The 19,429-nt window shown below is 41.4% G+C and overlaps 1 protein-coding gene across 1 annotated transcript in view; it reads right to left on the bottom strand.

Moving 5' to 3' along the window:
- Window positions 1–15,071, bottom strand: part of chmp4ba (charged multivesicular body protein 4Ba) — a 45,090-nt gene extending 30,019 nt beyond the window's left edge. Inside the window, exon 1 of the mRNA XM_059980993.1 lies at window positions 14,757–15,071. Coding sequence (XP_059836976.1) covers window positions 14,757–14,940 — 184 coding nt within the window. The 5' untranslated portion in view covers window positions 14,941–15,071. The remainder of the gene's footprint in view (window positions 1–14,756) is intronic.
- Window positions 15,072–19,429: the final 4,358 nt, after the last annotated feature.

Here is a 19,429-nt window from a genome sequence, read left to right as displayed (position 1 = left end):
ATACTTCTAAAATTAAGAAGGAATATATGGTAGCAATAGATCAATTGGAAAAAGAGATTACAAAATTAGAAAAAGAATCTCAAAGATATATGACAGAAGAAAAACAAAGACAACTTGTTAATAAGAAGCTACAATATGATACACTTCAGACAAACCGAACAGAAAAAACAATTATGAGAACTAAACAGAGATATTATGAACTAGGTGAAAGATCACACAAGATTTTTGCTTGGCAGTTAAAAACAGACCAGGCCTCCAAAATGATAAATGCAATTAGAACAAGTGTAAATAAAATTACTTATAAACCTTTACAAATCAATGAAACTTTTATTTTTTTTATTCTGAACTGTATTAATCAGAATCATAAAATGATATTGTTGAGATAGAAAGGTTCATATCACAAATAGCTCTCCCAAAATTGAATTCCGAAGAACAGAATGGCTTAGATGTGCCTTTTACATTAAAAGAGGTCAAAGAAGCTCTAGGATCACTTCAGAATAATAAATCTCCAGGAGAAGATGGTTTTCTGCCTGAATTTTACAAAAAGTTTGAAGATTTATTAATTCCTCCTTTTATGGAGCTAATATACCAAGTGGAAAGAACACATAAACTTCCAGAATCTTTTTCGACAGCTATTTTAATAGTACTGCCAAAAAAAGACAGATCTTTTAAAGCCAACATCATATAGACCCATTTCTTTGTTGAACACGGACTATAAAATAATAGCAAAGATTTTATTTAATAGATTATCTAAATACTTACCAAAATTAATACACATGGACCAAACAGGATTTATTAAAAATAGACAATCGGCAGATAATGTAACTCGGTTACTTAGCATAATTCATTTGGCACAAAAGAGGGAAGCAATGAGTGTGGCAGCTGCTTTGGATGCAGAAAAGGCATTTGATAGATTGGAATGGGATTTTTTATTTAAGGTATTGGAAAAATATGGATTAGGAGTATCTTTTATAAAGTGGATTAAAACCTTAAATCCTAACCCCAAAGCTAAAATGGTGACAAATGGCCAAATTTCAACATCATTTCAGTTAATAAGCTCAACTAGACAAGGTTGTCCATTATCACCTGCTTTATTTGTGTTGGTGATAGAACCATTAGCTGAATTAATTAGAACTGACTCAGATATTATGGGTTCAGAGTTAATCAGGAGAAATATAAGATTAACTTATTTGTTGGTGATGTTCTGATTTATCTAACTAACCCATTGCATTCGTTGCGTAAATTATCTAGATTGGAAGAATATGGGAAAATATCAGGGTATTAAAAAAATTGGGATAAAAGTGAAATTCTATCCCTTGCTAAAGGAGACTATAGTCAATATCGATTAATAACTCAATTTAGATTGCCGATAAATGGTATAAAGTATTTAGGTATGAGTTGATAATGATATAAAGAATTTATATAAATTAAATTATTTGCCATTACTGAAAAAAATTCAAGAGGATCTTGATAAATGGTTGATGTTACCAATAACATTAATAAGTAGAGTCAGTGCTGTAAAAATGAATATATTCCCTAGATTACAATATTTATTCCAAACACGACCAATACAATTACCGCAGAAGTTTTTTCAAGAGTTAAATAAATGTGTGAGGAAATTCCTTTAGAAAGGTAAGATGTTAAGGATATCGTTGGAAAAATTGACATGGAAATTTGACCTAGGAGGGTTACAATTACCAAATTTTAAGAATTATTACAAAGCAAATCAACTTAGATTTCTTGCATCTTTTTTGATGAAAATAACCCGGCATGGATTAGAATAGAATTAGATAAAATATTAGAAAATATAAGATTTTATATATAAATGGGAATCTATATGGATACGGGAAAAGAAAGAATCTCCTATATTAAAACATTTGATTGATTTATGGAATAAGATAAATGCTGATGATGAGATAAAGAAATCTTTATTAGCTAAGAGACCTTTAATTCAAAATAAACTTACCCCTTTTAAAATGGATAATCAACTTTTATATAACTGGTTTCACAAAGGGATTAGATATATAGGAGACTGTTTTGAAGGAGGTATATTAATGTCATTTGACCAATTAAAGAATAAATATAAAATATCAAATATTCTTTTCTGTTATTTCCAATTAAGGGCTTATTTAAGAGATAAACTGGGTCAAACAATGTTATTGCTGAAACCTAATGAAATAGAAACTTTAATTCATAAAAGAAAAAAATTAAAAATTATTTCTGTTATGTATAATTTGATTCAAAAAACAGACAAACAAGGAATTCATAAGTCAAGACAAAAATGGGAAACTGATTTGAATATTAAAATTGATGAAACAAGTTGGTCAAGATTATGTCTTGACAGTTTGACAAATACAATAAATGTTTGACTAAGATTAGTACAATATAACTTTTTACATCATATTACACCACAAAAAATAAATAGATTAAACTCAAATTTATCTGATCAATGTTTTCGATCTAATCAAGAAATTGGTACTTTTTTACACTCTACTTGGTCTTGTTTTAAAATTCAATCTTTTTGGACAAATTTAAGAGTTTTACTGGAACAAATTATTGGAATACAACTTCCACATAATCCAACATTATTTTTACTAAGTGATATTGAAGGGATAAAATTGAAATCCAAATTGAATAAATATCAGAAAGAATTCATAAAAATTGCATTGGCAGTAGCCAAAAAGGCTATTGCAGTTACTTGGAAATCAGATTCATACTTAAGTATAGATTGTTGGAAGAATGAAATTTTTAGCTGCATTCCACTTGAAAAAATTACTTATGATTTAAGAGATAAATATGAAATATTTCTGAAAATTTGGCGTCCTTATTTACAAAAAATAGGATTAAATATATAGATGCTCAGAAGATAAAATTATTGGTTATCTGGGGAAAGAAATAAATATACATATTAAAACTATTATGAACTCCGTGGAGCATGTGGGGATCTTCCGATATCCAGGCATTCTTTCTTTCTTTCTTTTTTCTTCTCTTTTTTTTCTATAGGGATATGTTAGGGGGGAGGGGTTAAGGGGAGGGGGTAAGGGTTGATAATTTTTTTTTCTTTCTGTAACCTATTTGAAAATTCAATAAAAAAAATTTAGAATACAACTATTTGTGTTATTAGTTGAGGCAGATTGTGTTTGTCTATTATTGTGACTTCAATGAAGAACAGACTACATTTTATAAGCAGTTAATGCAGAAAACCAGGTAATTGCAACAGTTCACAAACTTTTTCTTGCAACTGTATATAGAATGTCTGCATCATTCTTTAGACCATTGATATAGGAGCAGAATTAGAACTCTTGGCCGATGAGTATGCTCTGCCATTCCATACCTATCCTTGACTTGGCCTCCCCACACATCTGTGACAATGATTTCCACATATTCACCACACTTAAAGAAATTCCTCCTCATCTCTGTTCTAAACTGATGTCTCTCTATTTTGAGGCTGTGCCCTCTGGTCCTACACTCTCCCATTATTGGAAACATCCTCTCCAAGTCCACTCCCTCTAGGCCTTTCCATTTTTGGTCATTTTCAATCAGTATCCCCTCATTTTTCTGAAATGCAGTGCGTACCCTAGGCCTAGAGCCAAACACTTCTCATATCAAACTTTTCATTCCCGGGATCATGGATGGAAGACCGCTTCAAACTGTCAACCAAATTAAGGGCTAACAGAACCATAGAACACTACAGCACAGTACAGGCCCTTCAGTTCTCCATGTTGTGCCAACCCATATAATCCTTAAAAAAAAGTACTAAGCCCACACTACCCCATAACCCTCTGTTTTTCTTTCATCCATGTGCCTGTCCAAGAGGCTCTTAAATACACCTAATGTTTTAGCCTCCACCACCATCCCTGGCAAGTCATTCCAGGCACTCACAACCCTCTGTGTAAAAAAACTTACCCCTGATGTCTCTCCTAAACTCCCCTCCCTTAATTTTGTACCTATGCCCTCTGGTGTTTGCTATTGGTGCCCTGGGAAACAGGCACTGACTATCCACCCTATCTATGCCTCTCATAATCTTGTAGACCTCTATCAAGTCCCCTCTCATTCTTCTACGCTCCAAAGAGAAAAGTCCCAGCTCTGCTAACCTTGCTTCATATGACTTGTTCTCCAAACCAGGCAACATCCTGGTAAATCTCCTCTGCACCCTCTCCACAGCTTCCACATCCTTCCTATAACGAGGTGACCAAAATACCACAATACTCTAAGTGCGGTCTCACCAGAGATTTGTAGAGTTGCAACGTGACCTCTCTACACTTGAACTCAATCCCCCTGTTAATGAAGCCTAGTATCCCATAGGCCTTCTTAACTACCCTATCAACCTGTGCAGCGACCTTGAAGGATGTATGGATTTGAATCCCAAGGTCCCTTTGTTCATACACACTCTTAAGTAACTGACCATTAATCCTGTACTCAGTCTTCTGGTTTGTCCTTCCAAAATGCATCACCTCACACTTGTCCGGATTGTACTCCATCTGCTATTTTTCTGCCCAACTCTGCAGCCTGTCTATATCCTCTTGTAACCTTCGACAACCTACAGCTCCATCTACAACTCCTCCAATCTTCGTGTCATCCACAAACTTACTCACCCATCCTTCCACCTCTACATCCAGGTCATTTATAAAAATCACAAATAGCAGGGGTCCCAGAACAGATCCCTGCGTCACTCCACTAGTCACCGACCTCCAGGCAGAATACTTTCCTTCCACAACTATCCTCTGCTTTCTTCCTTTAAGCCAATTTTTTATCCAAACAGCCAAGGTTCCACTTATCCCATGCCTCATGATTTTCTGGATGAATCTCTCATGAGGGACCTTGTCAAATGCTTTGCTATTGTCCATGTCGACCACATCCACTGCCCTACCCTCATCAATTTCTTTTGTTACCTCTTCAAAAAACTCAATCAAGCTCGCGAGGCACAATCTTCCCTTCACAAAGCCATGTTGACTATCCATGAGTAGACTGTACTTCTCCAAATGCTCATAGATCCTATCCTTAAGAATCCTTTCCAGTAGTTTGCAGACCACTGACGCAAGACTCACCAGTCTATAGTTCCCAGGTTTCTCCCTATTACCTTTCTTAAACAAGGGAACTACATTTGCCATTCTCCAGTCCTCCGGCACTTCCCCTGTAGCCAAAAGGATTCAAAGATCATAGCTAATGCTCCTGCAGTCTTTTCTCTCAATTCCCACAACAACCTGGGGTGTATCATATCCAGCCCTGGGGATTTTTCAATCTTAATGTTTTGAAGAAGATCCAACACTACTTCTTCCTTAATCTCCACATCGTCCAGCACACAGGCCCGCTATACTTCGACCTCACCCTGATCAAGATCCTTTTCACTTGTGAATACTGTAGCAAAGTATTCATTTAGGACCTCCACAATCTCCTCCGCCTCCAGGCACATGTTGCCCTCTTTATCCTTTAACGGTCCCACCTTTGTTCTTGTCATCCTCCTGTTCTTCACATACGCATAGAATGCCTTGGGGTTCTCCTTAATCCTACATGTCAAGGCCTTCTCATGCCCCCTTCGAGCTCTCCTAAGTCCTTCTTTTAGCTCCTTCCTGGCTACCCTATATTTCTCATGAGCCCCTCCTACTTCCTGCTTCTTATATTTAACATATGCTTCCTTTTTCCTCTTGAAGAGTTGCCTCACATTTTTGGTCAGCCACGGTTCCCTTTTCCTACTATTTTTTCCTTGCCTCAGTGGGATAAACTTATCCTGAAACCAGCTCAAGTGGTCCCTAAACTTCTCCGACATTACTTCTGCGTTTTTGTCTTTGAACATCTGTTTCCAGTTTATTCTCACTCATTCCAGCCTCATCTCTTCATAGTTAGCCCTTCCCTAGTTAAGCATTTCCCCATTTTGTCTGTTTTTATCCTTTTTCATAGCAATGCTGAAGCTAAGGGAGTTGTGATCACTCTCACCAAAATGCTCCCCCACCAAGAGGTCCGCCACCTGACCGGGTTCATTACCCAGAACTAGATCAAGTAAAGCCTCTCCTCTCGTCGGCCGGTCCACATACTGCGTCAGGAATCCTTCTCGAACACACCTGACAAATTCAGCCCCATCTATCCCTCTTGCACTCAGGAGGTGCCAGTCAATATGAGGGAAGTTGAAATCACCCATAACTACTACCCTGTATTTCCTGCACCATTCTAAAATCTGCCTGCTTATCTGCTCCTCGGTGTCCTGAGGGCTATTTGGGGGCCTCTAGACTACTCCCAGCACAGTGATTGATCCCTTCCTATTTCGGACTTCCACCCAGACTGACTCCATGGACCCTCGCTCTGCAGCGTCCTCCCTTTCTATAGCCGTGATACTATCCCTGACCAGCAATGCCACTCCCCCCCTTTTCTACCTCCCATCCTATTCCTTTTAAAACACCTGAACCCGGGACCTGCATCATCCAATCCTGCCCTTCCTCCAACCAAGTTTCAGTAACGGCCACAACATCGTAGATCCAAGTACTAATCCATGCTCTAAGTTCATCCTCCTTGTTCCTAATACTCCTAGTGTTGAAATAGACACATTTCAACCCGTTTAACTGGCTACAATTATCTTTTGTCCCCTGCCTGTCCTTCCTCATCCACTCAGAACTCTTAGCATCATGCCCTTGTCCTTCTACCTTAATCCCTGCACTCACATTCTGATTCCCACCCCTCTGCCAAACTAGTTTAAACCCTCCCCAACAGCTCTATCAAACTGCCCGCCAGGATCTTGATCCCCCTGAGGTTCAAGTGCAACCCATCCTTTATGTACAGGTCACACCTGCCCCAAAAATGGTCCCAATGATCCAGAAATCTGAATCCGTGCCCACTGCTCCATTCCCTCAGCCACGCATTTATCCTCCGCCTTATCCTAGTCCTATACTCACTGTTGTGTGGCACAGGCAGTAATCCTGAGATTACTACCTTTGTGATCCTGCTTTTCAACTTCCTTCCTAACTCCCTGTAGTCTTCTTTCAGAACCTCTTCCCTTTTCCTACCTACGTCATTGGTACTAATATGTACCATGTCCTCTGGCTGTTCTCCTTCCCACCGCAGTATATCTTGGACACGATCAGAAACATCCTGGACCCTGGCACCTGGGAAGCAAATTACCATCCAAGTTTCTTTCCTGCGTCCACAGAATCGCCTGTCTGACCCCCCCAACTACAGAGTCCCCTATCACTACTGCCATCCTCTTCCTTTCCCTACCCTTCTGAGCCTCACGGCCGGACTCTGTGCCAGAGGCATGGCCACTGTGATTCCCCCCAGGCAGGCTGTCTCCCCCAACAGTACTCAAACAGGAATACTTACTGTGAAGGGGTACAGCCATAGGGGTACTCTCTAGTACGTGGCTCTTCCCTTCTCTCTCCTGACTGTGACCCATTTCTCTGTCTCCAGTGGCCCCAGAGTGACCACCTGCCTGTATCACCTCCTCACTTTCCCTGACCAGACGAAGGTCATCGAGTTGCATCTCCAGTTCCCTAACACGGTCCTGTAGGAGTTGCATCTCGATGCACCGGGTGCAGATGTGGCTTCCCGCTAGAAATCCTTAGGTGATCTCCCACTGCCTTCTTGTTCCGAATCAAAAAAAATCTCTACTTTATTATTGCAATATCTGTTTGGAATTCACTTCCAGTTTTATGGGCGGCCTGATATTGGGTTTATGCAACCAGCAGACTATTTTATAAGCTCTAGTGTCTGTGACTCCTCCGGAATGCCCCCATCCAGACCCATGAACTAAACAAATCCTCCCAGTTATCTGCACAAATAGCTCCAGCCAAGTCCTGGAAAAACTTGGTGAAAGTGAGCTTGGTCACATGGTCGACATTCCACAGGACAAAACTACTTCAACTCGCTTATATTTTATAATTTGATGAAGACATCGCGCAAATAACTTAAAATTAATTATGATTCTATTATGGGTTCTTTTCTTAATTGTTATGAACTGTACTTTTGATGTTTAGTTTGCACTGTATAAATTTTTACCTTTTTTTGTTTTGTCGCATTGTAGAAACTCAAAAAATTATAATCTTGTGAATAAAATATGACGACAACAGCAGCTAAACCACATGGATGAATGGTAAAAATGCCTAAGGTGCTTTGGGGAAGTAAAAATTTCAATACTAAATCAAAGCAAAATCACTTAACAGAATGATCTACAGCTCAGACAAACCAATACTTTAAATAAAGTCTCAACAGAAGAGCAAGTTGAAGAAATAAGGGTATAGGTAAAGATAAAGATGAGCTTTGTCACACTGACATTAAAACATAGTTGTCTGCAACAAATCAAATCAGTGAACATTGTGCTGGACGGCCCACAGGTGTCACCACACTTCTGGTGCCAAAACAGCATGCCCACAACTTACTAACACGAACCGTATGTCTTTTGAATGTGGGAGGAAACACATCCAGACACGGGGAGAATGTACAACTCTTAGACATAGCGGCGAGAATCAAACCCCAATCTTACAATGGGTACTATAAAGCAATGCACCAAGTGCTAGCTACTGTGCTGTCCCCATACACAACAGCTACTGAACACTAGTATAGCAGGTGCAAGTACATCTGCTGATGACAAGAAAAGCCAAGTGCCATAGCTGAGGTAATGAGCAAATGTGGTATGCATGGTTAACAGAGTGATAAGGTGTCTGTACCAGCAGAGAGGAATGAAAAAGGCAAATCAGAAGTATCAAAATGGCTGAAGCCTCCATACACTTCTCATGCAAAATGCTGGAGGAACTCAGCAGGGCAGAGACATTTATGGGGAGGAATAAGCAGTCCACATTTCAGGCCAAGGAACTTCCATCGTGATTTTTGATGAAGAATCTCAGACCAAAACGTTGACCATTTATTCCCTTCCATAGATGCTACCTGACTTGCTGAGTTCCTCCAGCATTTTGTGTGTTGCTCTGGATTTCCAGCATCTGCAGAATCTCGTGTTTACAATGCACTTTAATGGATTCTAAAATAAAACTAGAATGATTAACCTGGTGACTGTCCCTTTAATTAGTTGGAATCAATAGTCAATCACTCACCCCAGAATCATTCCTTTTCTAAAGACAGACTCAGCATTACAGTACATGTGGAAGCAATGAGCTATCCACATTTAAACATCATCAACAGACCAAAGGGCCTGTGACTCTAACTGAAAGGCAGAACAGCATGGCACATTATGGATCTAGGTTAAAAAGTAATTTATGTATAGACTCAGGATGCCAATGCTGGAATTAAGTTTCATAATTCAAAAACTATCTGCTCACACAGCTGGGTAAAGATCTACAGAGAACCATTCTACTCAAACTGCAGCCACTTCCTTTCTGTCACACAGGCAACATGGAGGAGAGAAACACTGAAGCAAATTTCCACAAAGGAAAAGCTCACATCCGATGAAGTTTATGAGGTTGTCTGGCTGAAAGTTTGCTCCAGTCGGCTTTGTTTTAATGGCTTGCAGAGCAAAGGTCACATTTTGCATGGATTCATGACGTACAGGAAATACACACCCATTTCCAACATAACTTAATCTGCAGATTAACCAGTCAAAGAACAGGCAAACAAGATTGCAAAAAAAATCCAAAGTCAATCCATGGGACTGCTAGCAAACTAACTACAACCAATATTAAATGAGCTATTTGTATATATAATAAAGAGCTTGGTGAAAATCTAAACAGCTTTTTTTTAAAAATGAGAGATGATGATCATTTCAAAACTGAGATGTTGCCAAAGCAGGAAGCAGCAGGGCAGCAAAAACAAATGGAGAACTTTGGCTGAGAAAACGACAGTGATGCTCATTTCCCATGGTGTGGGTAAGGGGGATCTGTACTTAATGATTATTAATACAATCTAAACATCATCACGAAGGAAATGGGAAGGTAATTTTATACAAAGTGCTTCCACACATATACCAAGAAATAAACAGCCAGTAAACCAGTGGTAGTTTGTGGTGCCAATGAAGGTTAAATGTTGGGAAACTCTCTTCCTTGTTTTTCATTAGTGCTATGGAATCAAGAGAAAATGTTATATTCATCAGGGAAATAACCATCTTGTTTCTGTATTCAAAGATCAGTCAAAAATGAGGCAATAATGCAAAATATGGATTGAACACAGAACAGTACAACACAGGAATGTCCCTCTGGCTCAATGTCAGTACCAATGTAAACCAATCCCTTTTGCTGTATACCCTTCTATTCCCTGGCTGTCCCGTCTAATTTCCTCTTGAACACTGCTACTTACTAATAAAATAAACTGTTTCTATCACTCCCCAGCAACGCTTCCCAGGAAGCTACCACTCTGTGTAAAAAAAAACTTGTTTTGCAAATCTCTTTTAAATTTTTCCTGTCACCACAAACTACTGGTCTTGAATATTTGACATTTTCAACTTTCAATTTTATAAATTTCTATCAGGTCACCCTACATTCTCTAATACTCCACAGAAAACTATTCCAAGTCACACAACTTCTTAGGGTTAATAAACAAGGAATATCTTGGTTAACCCTTTCTACACATTCTCCAAGGCCTCCACATCCTTCCTCTAACATGGTGACTAGAACTGCAAACAATACTCCAAATGTGGCCTAACCAATGTTTTCTACAGCTGGAACTACTTCCTAATTTGTACACTAAATGCCCTGACCAAAGGAAGCACATATACCGTGCACCACCTTCACAACCCTATCTACTTGTGTTAACCCAGCATCCTCTGAACATGAATGCTCCCAAGGATCCTGCCACTTCCCCCACAACACATCATCTCACACTTGCTCCAGCTGCCATTTCTCCACCCCAATTTCCAACTGGTGTGCATCCAGATGTATGCTCTGACAACCTTCCCTGCTACCTCTAACTCCACCAGCTTTTGTCTCATCTGCAGGTGTACTAATCAGTTCACCTACTTGCTCATTCTAATCAATAAGATACATTACAAACACAGGATGGTAAACACTTCAAACCACTTTTAAAAATGCTGTTTACATTGTAAATAAATGCTGGTATTTATGCACATTTTATTCCATATTTCTACTTTAACCAGCTTTATTTTTATATAATTCTTTATCATTGCTGAATGCTGCTTTTTGTTCTGTGCCGGACTATCACTTCCCTGTGGAACATCACTGGTCACAGACTCGCCTATACTACTATACTAATGTAAACAGCATTATAAAAAGTGCTTACAGTGCAGTGATGGGGGTAACAGATAGAGGGGCTAGGGTTGGGGATTGTACCTAGAATTATTGATCAGATTAACTGCCGAGGGAAGAAACTTTTAAAATGGTGTGAAGTTATTGTTTTAACAGCCCTTTCGTGCTTTCCAGGCAGGAACTTTTGGAAATCTTGTCAAAGGCTACACCAAGGTTCATGTTGACAATATCCACTACTCTACCTAATCAACCATCTTCATTTCTGCAAAATCTCAATCAAATCTATGAGATAGAACCTGCCGTGCACAAAATCATGCTGACTGTCCCTAATAAGCCCATGCTTTTCTAAATACAAGTATCTAAATCTTATTCCTAGAATCTTCTTGAATACTTCCCCTACTGCTGATGCTCTCTCTGTATGGTTGAGCTCCTTCAGAGCACAGTCTGTGTTCTTCCCCACAATCCCTCCAGTTACCTGTGCTGGACTCCTGACCCAGTAACCGCTCTGCTTTCAAGTTACCACCTAGGATACTGGGTATGAAATTTTCAACAATTACATAGTTCATTAAACTCATTATTTGACAGGACTGCTTAAGAAGATTAGATAACTTATTTTTAAATCTGAGCAAACATTAATTCAAGAGGAAGTGTGATAAAATCAATTGCGATGATAGACCAGAAGCTCCCAACCTTTATGATATTGACTAATACCATTAAGCAAGGGATCTGTGGATCGCAAGTTGGGAACCCCTATGATAAAACTATCCTGCGAACCCGTCTAGCCTGTGGTTTTATTTACAGAATGCCCCACAAGAAGTTTTAAAATATATTATGAGAAGAGTTAGCCTTTTTGGTTAAAGATCAGAAATATTCTATGTTTTTGTACCTCTGACCACAGCATGCCAGCATCACAAAGTTTTGTTCAGGTATTCTGTAGTGTAAAACCATCAGGCCACAGACCACATGGCATGCTATCTTCTGAAATACAAAACCAAGATACTGCAGTTCTACAAATTCAAAGTTCAGGAAATGCCACAGACAGCCAGTTCTGTAAGTTCTGTGAGCAGAAAAACAGAGGCAATGGTTCAGACTGACCTTCTATCTAGACTGAATGATTTTTCATTCGATGCAGGTTCTGATGAATGGTAACAAACATGAAATATTCATCCATTTCACTCTTACCAGAACCGGTATTTCTAGAATTTTCTATTTCTATATGCTACTTATTAAGCTGTGCTCATTGGCTAGAGATTCAAGAAAATAAATGGAGCTGGTATGCATGTTGTAACTCTTTTGATAAATTCATAGTCACTAAAAAAAAAACTAAGCACTTCCAGCATTTTGTTGTTTTTAGAGCAATACATTTTAGTTGGATAAGGATTTCAAAGACTATAAATCAAACAATGCAGAATGAAAGATAGAGCAGACTCGATGGGCCAAATGGCCTAATTCAACTCCAATGTCTCATGATCTCCTATGGAGTTTAGACATTCAGTAGCCACAGATATTGATGGTCATGTGATTGGACTGTGATTACTTCCTGGAAAATTGAGGAAGACCACTCCTATATGGCATTTTAGGAAATGCCAGAGAAGTTGAAGATAAACTAAAATTACAATTTTAATAAAATTCATGGAATCTTAGCTGTTTTACTTTACAAAGAGATATGCCATTAACTGTGGATAGAACATCAAATAGCAGTCGGTAAAGTAATAACAATAGGCTAAGTGTTCTTTTCCTCTTCGAGACTTGGTTTAATACTAGAGTTACTGAACTCCCATGGACTGGCACCTTAACTGCAATACCTTCACCATCAAACATCCAAACACTTTCAGGCTGCCCCCAGCACATCTTTAGGATGCATTGGTTGATAATGTAAATGACACATTTCACTGTATTTCAATGTACACTGATAAATAAATCTGAATCCTCCACTCTACTTTAGAACATCCAAAAACACATTTTAAACAAGAATTTTCAAACACTAGTAATATAGGAAAGACATCATTAAATTTGTGACAATGACCTGATAATCTGATTTTGGTGACTAATTATCAGCTGCCTTGGAGAGACTGAGTCAGGGATTTTTTATGTCTGTACACAGATCAAAACAGAAACATTTACAATAATGAAATTCCTTTTACAGTATCACCTGAGACTGTCAACGTTGGAGTGAAACTTGAACCAACAAGATTAAGAATTAGAAAAGTGTGTAAGAAAGACAGATCATGCTTGCGCTCATCCCTTATTTACAATTCCGAGAGCTCAGAATTATTATACAAAATTATAATGATAGGCAATTTTATTACAATTTTGCATAAGAATTCTGACAGTATAGGAATTATTAATAAGGAAAGTGGCATAAAATCATTAATCATCTTTTCTGTCAGAATAGTCTTAAACTTCTTTATTTAAAATGGTTTAGTTTCCAGATCCCTATTAAAATATTTAATTTCATCAAAGATTTACAATTTGATCCTGTTTTGTTCGACTTTCAGTCTGCTAAATGTTGCAACACTCCCTTTCCAGTCACAGACCTCATCCTCCTGGATTACACCCACACCCCTCACCTACCAATACACCTCATTTCAGATCCAGATCCACCTATGGGCCCCCATCCACAGTCCCCCAATTCCCTCACTCCTGGATTCTGCCTCCAATGGCTCAAACCCCACCACAATTCTCACCCTCCTGATCGCAATCCCAACCCCCTCCACCCCTGGCCCTTAACCGCCATCACCACCACCCATCCCACCTGGGCCCAGAACCGAATCTCACAGATTAGTGCCCACACCGGGCGTATCCCTGTAAACAAGACACCCCCACCCCACGTTTATCTCTTTATCTCACTCCTGATCACAACCTCCCTGAGCAACCCCTCTCCATGTCTGGTATTCCCTCTCCATGTCTTGCCCCCCCCCCATTCCTCTCCCCTTCAGGCCTGAACCTCCCCAGGCCACTTCACTTCACCCTCCTGCCTCATCCCATCCCCAGCCCTGAATCCACCTCATCCCTTCCCTCTACACTTCCCCTATACGTTAACCTCCCTCCCGTTTGGCCTTGAACCTCTCCTGGCTCCTCCAAGCACCTCCCCACCCCTCGGCAATGAACTGTCTTCCCAGCTCCCACCCTCTCCCGAAGCTCCTCGCCCCCCTCCACCCCTTCCCTCTCCCCTGCTCATACACCTTCCCTACAGCCCTGAATATCCCCGGGCCCCTACGCAGTACCCCACCCCCTTCTGAATCCCTCCCTCTCACCCACTGATTTCCATTTGCCCCAACCCTCCAAATCTACCTCGCCCCCACACACACCCCTCTCACCCACTGATTTCCATTTGCCCCAACCTCGACCCTCCAAATTTACCTCGCCCCCCCACACACCCCTCTCACCCACTGATTTCCATTTGCCCCAACCCTCGACCCTCCAAATTTACCTCGCCCCCCCCCACACACACACCCCTTCCCTCTCCAGGTCCCTAACTCTCCCAACCCTTCCCTACCGCCTAATTTTCCGTCCCTTACCCTGTACCATCCAATGCCCTCAAATCCACCCCCCACCCAGGCCGGGGACCCCTCGGCCCCACCCGACCCGACCCCGAACCTCACCACCCTCCCCTCCCCGTACCGCGCTTGTTCTTGGTGCCGTGCTTCTTGGCGATGAGCAGTTCCTGGTCGATCTTCTTCTCCAGGAACTCCTGCTTCTTGGTCAGCATCTCCTCAGTCTCCCGCAGCCGGTGGATGGCATCCTGAGGGCTCGGCCCCTTGCCCGCCTTGTTTGTCGTGCCGAACAGCTTGCCGAACATGCTCATGGTGAGGCCGGGGGGGCCGGCTCCGCCGCTGATCCGCCGCCGAGACTCGCTGAAACGGCTTTCGGCCTCTTGGCTTCGTCCGCCACCCGCCTCAGGCCCTGCGATCCGTCGCCAGCGCACGCCCGTGACGCAAGACGCACGCTACGTCTTAAGGGGCCAACGCCCCCGACAATTAACGATGCGCCGACATTTATTCTTTAAACACAACAGACCTCGTTGATGTTATGGAAAGTTTTTCCTTGTACCTCATTGGCTAACAGTGAGAAAACTTTGCATAATATAACAGGATGTTAACATAGACTTTGCATAATATAACAGGAAGTTAAAATAGACGGTACATAGTTAAAAACTATAATTTTACCTAAGAATATACATATACGCAGCAAAGCAGCATCTATCATTTGGGACCCCCATCATCCAGCTCCTGCACACTTCTCGCTGCTGCCATAAGGAAGGAGGAACAGGATCCTCAGGATTCACACCTCAAGATTTAGGAACAGTTACTACCCCTCAACCTCCAGCCTCTTGGACCACAGGGGATAATTTTTTTTTTAAATTCTCTCAACTTCACATGCTCCATCATCAAGATCTCCCCACAACTGACGGACTCACTTTCAAGGACTCTTCACCTCATGCTCTCAATATATGTTTACTTGTTATAATAACTTGCTCTTTTGTATTTGCATAATTTATTGTCATTTGCACACTGGTTGCCTGCCCAGTTGATGCAGTCTTTCATTGATTATAATACGATTATTGAATTGATTCAGTATGCCTGCAAGAAAATGAATCTCAGAGAAGGTGACATATATGTATTTTGATGACAAATTTACTTTGAATATTATCAGAATGTCTCCAAAAACAATTACTTTCCCCAAGCAATAAGGCTGATCAACACGAACCCACCCCTCCATGCCCCCAACCAACACTACTGTATAACTTCCTGTCAGAGTCAATCACCTTAAATACAGACTCTCCTGTGCCTAGCATCACTTTGTGGACATACAATATACTTAGTTTGTTTTTATTATCATTGTGTTTTTTAATGCTACATCAGATCCGGAGTAACAATTATTTTGTTCTCCTTCACACTGGTGTACAGGAAATGACATTAAACAATCTCGAATCTGGACCTTCACCAAGTTTTACCCTATCCAGATGTATTACAGCTTAGTGTAGCAGCTGCCCTGCCACAGCCACAAGGAGCTGTGGACACAGCTCAGCCCATCGCAGAAACCAGCCTCTCCCCTGTAAACCACGTCTACACTTCTCTATGCATTGACAAAGCAGGCAGCACAATCAAAGACAGCTCCCACGCCGAATATTATCTGTCCAGTCGGGCAGACAATACAGGTCTGAAAACGTGTACCGGCAGGCTCAAGGACAGCGTCTACTCCATTGCAAGCAGAATCTTGAATGGACCTCTGAGGAGTTAAGACAGACTCCTGACCTCACACTCTACCGCATTATGACCCATGCACCTTGTTGTCATTGGCACTGCACTCTCTGTAACTGAGAGACTTTATTCTGCATTCTGCTACAGGTTTCCCATCTACTACCTCGATGCGCTGTTGTAATGAAACAATCTCTGTGGATGTATAAAAAGTTTTTCACTGTACGTATGACAAGGATGAACCAATTTGCCAATTTCATTTAATTTGCCTACAATTTCAATCTCACTGGCTCTCCACTCAGCCTTGATCACCTGGACAATAGTAAAACCCAAGACAGGCTGCTGTTTATTGATTTCAGCTCAGTGTTCAACACAATCACATGCTCAGTTCTAATCAACAAGCTCCAAAACCTGGGCCTCTGTACGTCCGCCGGCAACTGGACCCTTGACTTCCCCCACCAGAAGACCACGCTCTTCATGGATCAGAAGTAACATCTCCTCCTTGCTGTCAGTCAACACTGGTGCAGCTCAGGGTTGCGTGTTTAGCCCAATCGAAGATAGATCGACTCTCTCTCTCTCTACACCCATGAATATGCGGTTCAGCACAGCTCAAACACCATTTATAAACTTGCCGATGACACAACTATTGTTGGCAGGATTTCATACAGTGACAAGGAGGTGTACAGGAGTGAGATAGGTCAGCTGGTTGATTGGTGTTGCAATAACAACCTTGCACTCAACATCACTAAGACCAAGGAATTGATTGTGGACTTCAGGAAGGGGGAGTTGAGGGAACACACACACACACACACACACACTAGTCCTCATCGAGGAATTATCAGAGATAAGGGTGAGCAGTTTCAAATTCCTGGATGTTAACATCTCTTGAGGATCTACCCTGAGCACAACATATTGATCACAATTACAAAGAAGGCACGACAGCGGTTATATCTCGTTAGGAGTTTGAGAATTATTGGTTTGTCAACAAAGACTCCTACAAATTTCCACAGAATTATTGTGGAGAGCATTCTGACCAGCTGCATCACTGTCTGGTATGGAGGGGATACACCACAGGATTGGAAAAAGCTGCAGAAAGTCGGGAACTCAGTCAGCTCCTTCATGGGGGCCCTTCCCCAGCATCAAGACATGTTCAATGCCTCAAAAAGGCAGCTTCTGTCATTAAGGACCCCCATCACTCAGGACATGCTCTCTTCTCATTGCTACCAACAGGGAGGAGGTATGGGAGTCTGAAGACACACACTGTGTTTTAGGAACAGATTCTTCCCTCCGCCATTAGATTTTTGAATGAACAATAAATCCATGGACACTACCTATGTTTTTTTTGTTTTTGGTCTCTTTTTACACTAGTTATTTAACTTTTATACTGTATATAATTTAAATTGTAACTTGTAGTAAGCTGTAGCGGTCTCTGCCATTCCTTTGGATTCATCAGCTGCGTGGAGAGGGGGGGAGCCTGCTGCACGGGCAACAGCCTGCTCTCCAGATCGTACTGCCCTGGCTTGCCTATCATACAGACAGCTGGGAGAGAATATCCATGGCCAATCTTGATCAACGGAGGGGGCAATCAGGGACACATTTCAGTAAGGGCAGGGATGGCAGGGTGATGAAACTTGGATGATGACAGAGTTGTGAACATAATCAAAAACAATAAGAAAGTATATGTAAGATTTAAGGTGCTCATCTCAGACAAGGTCCTTGAGGAATATAGAGAATGAAGGAGCGAACGCAAGCAGGGGGTTAGACAGATCAAAGGAAGTCAAGAAATGTCCTTGGTAATTAGGATTGAAGAGACTATAAGACATTTTATACTTATACCAAGAACGAGAGAAGTTGGGGTCATGAACACAAGAGATTCTGCAGATGCTGGAAATCCACAGCAACACACAAAATGCTGGAGGAACTCAGCAGGTCAGGTAGCATCTATGGAAATAAATAAATGACAGACGTTTCAGGGCGAGACCTTTTATCAGGACTGGAAAGGAAGAGGGAAGAAACCAGAATGAGAGGCTGGGGAGAAGGATGACAAGGTAGAAAAGCCAGATATATGGGGGAAGGGGGAGGAAGTAAAAAAAAGGGAGGTGATAGGTGGAAAAGATTAAGGGATGCAGAGAAAGGAATCTGATAGGAGAATGGACCTTGGGAGAAAGGGAAGGAGGACGAGCACCAGGGGGAGTTGATAGATAGATGAGAAGAGGAAAGGTGAGAGGTATGAGGCCAGAATGAGGAACGGAAGTGGGGGGAGGGGGGTTGGAATTACTGGAAGTTAGAGAAATTGATGTTTATACCATAACATTTGAGACTACCTAGACAAAATATGGGTGTTTCTCTTCCAACCCAAGACTGGCCTCATTGTGTCAATAGAGGAGGCTATGAAATGTTGACATGGGAATGGGGATTGGAATTAAAATGGTTGGGTTCAGCGAAATCTTGCTTTTTGTGGATGGAGGGCAGTCCTTCAATCTACATCGGGCTGCATGAATGGAGAGGAGCCCACATCAGATAATGTTGACAGAGCAGTGTGAGGGTTGCTTATGTGCCAAGTTATCTGTGAGCTTGGGAAGGTGGTGGTACTGGGTCTATTGAAGAAAAAGGTGGATGAGTCTCCAGGTCCTTATGGGATATATCCTCGGTTTTTGGAAGAAGAAAGAAGGGAAATGGCTGAGGCCATGAACAAGATCCCAGTGTCTTCTCTAGCCAAGGGCACGGTGCTGAAGGACTGGAAAGTACCCAATGTTTTTCCTTTGATAAAGGAGAGAAATAAGGATAATCTTGGAAACCATGGGCCTGGGACCTTGCATCAGGACTGGAAAGAAAGGGGCACAAATCCAGAAAAGGTGGGCGGAGGAGGAAGTGGTCAAGCTGGCTGGTGGTAGGTGAGAGGATGGGGGAAGAGGATGAAGTAGGAAGTTGGGAGGTGATAGGTGGAAGGGGTGAAGGTGATGTGATCTGGAATTTCTGGAGGGACTCGATGGGTTAGGCCCCTGCAGTGTGGAGACCTTGCATCAATGCTGACAGTGTGGAGGGGAAAGAGGCAGTGTATAGTTGTTAGAGGGAGGGGTGAGACAGGGTTTGGTT

This window comes from Hypanus sabinus, chromosome 9 (assembly GCF_030144855.1).
Source record: "Hypanus sabinus isolate sHypSab1 chromosome 9, sHypSab1.hap1, whole genome shotgun sequence".
Lineage (NCBI taxonomy): Eukaryota > Metazoa > Chordata > Chondrichthyes > Myliobatiformes > Dasyatidae > Hypanus > Hypanus sabinus.
This window is presented reverse-complemented; position numbering and strand designations above follow the sequence as displayed.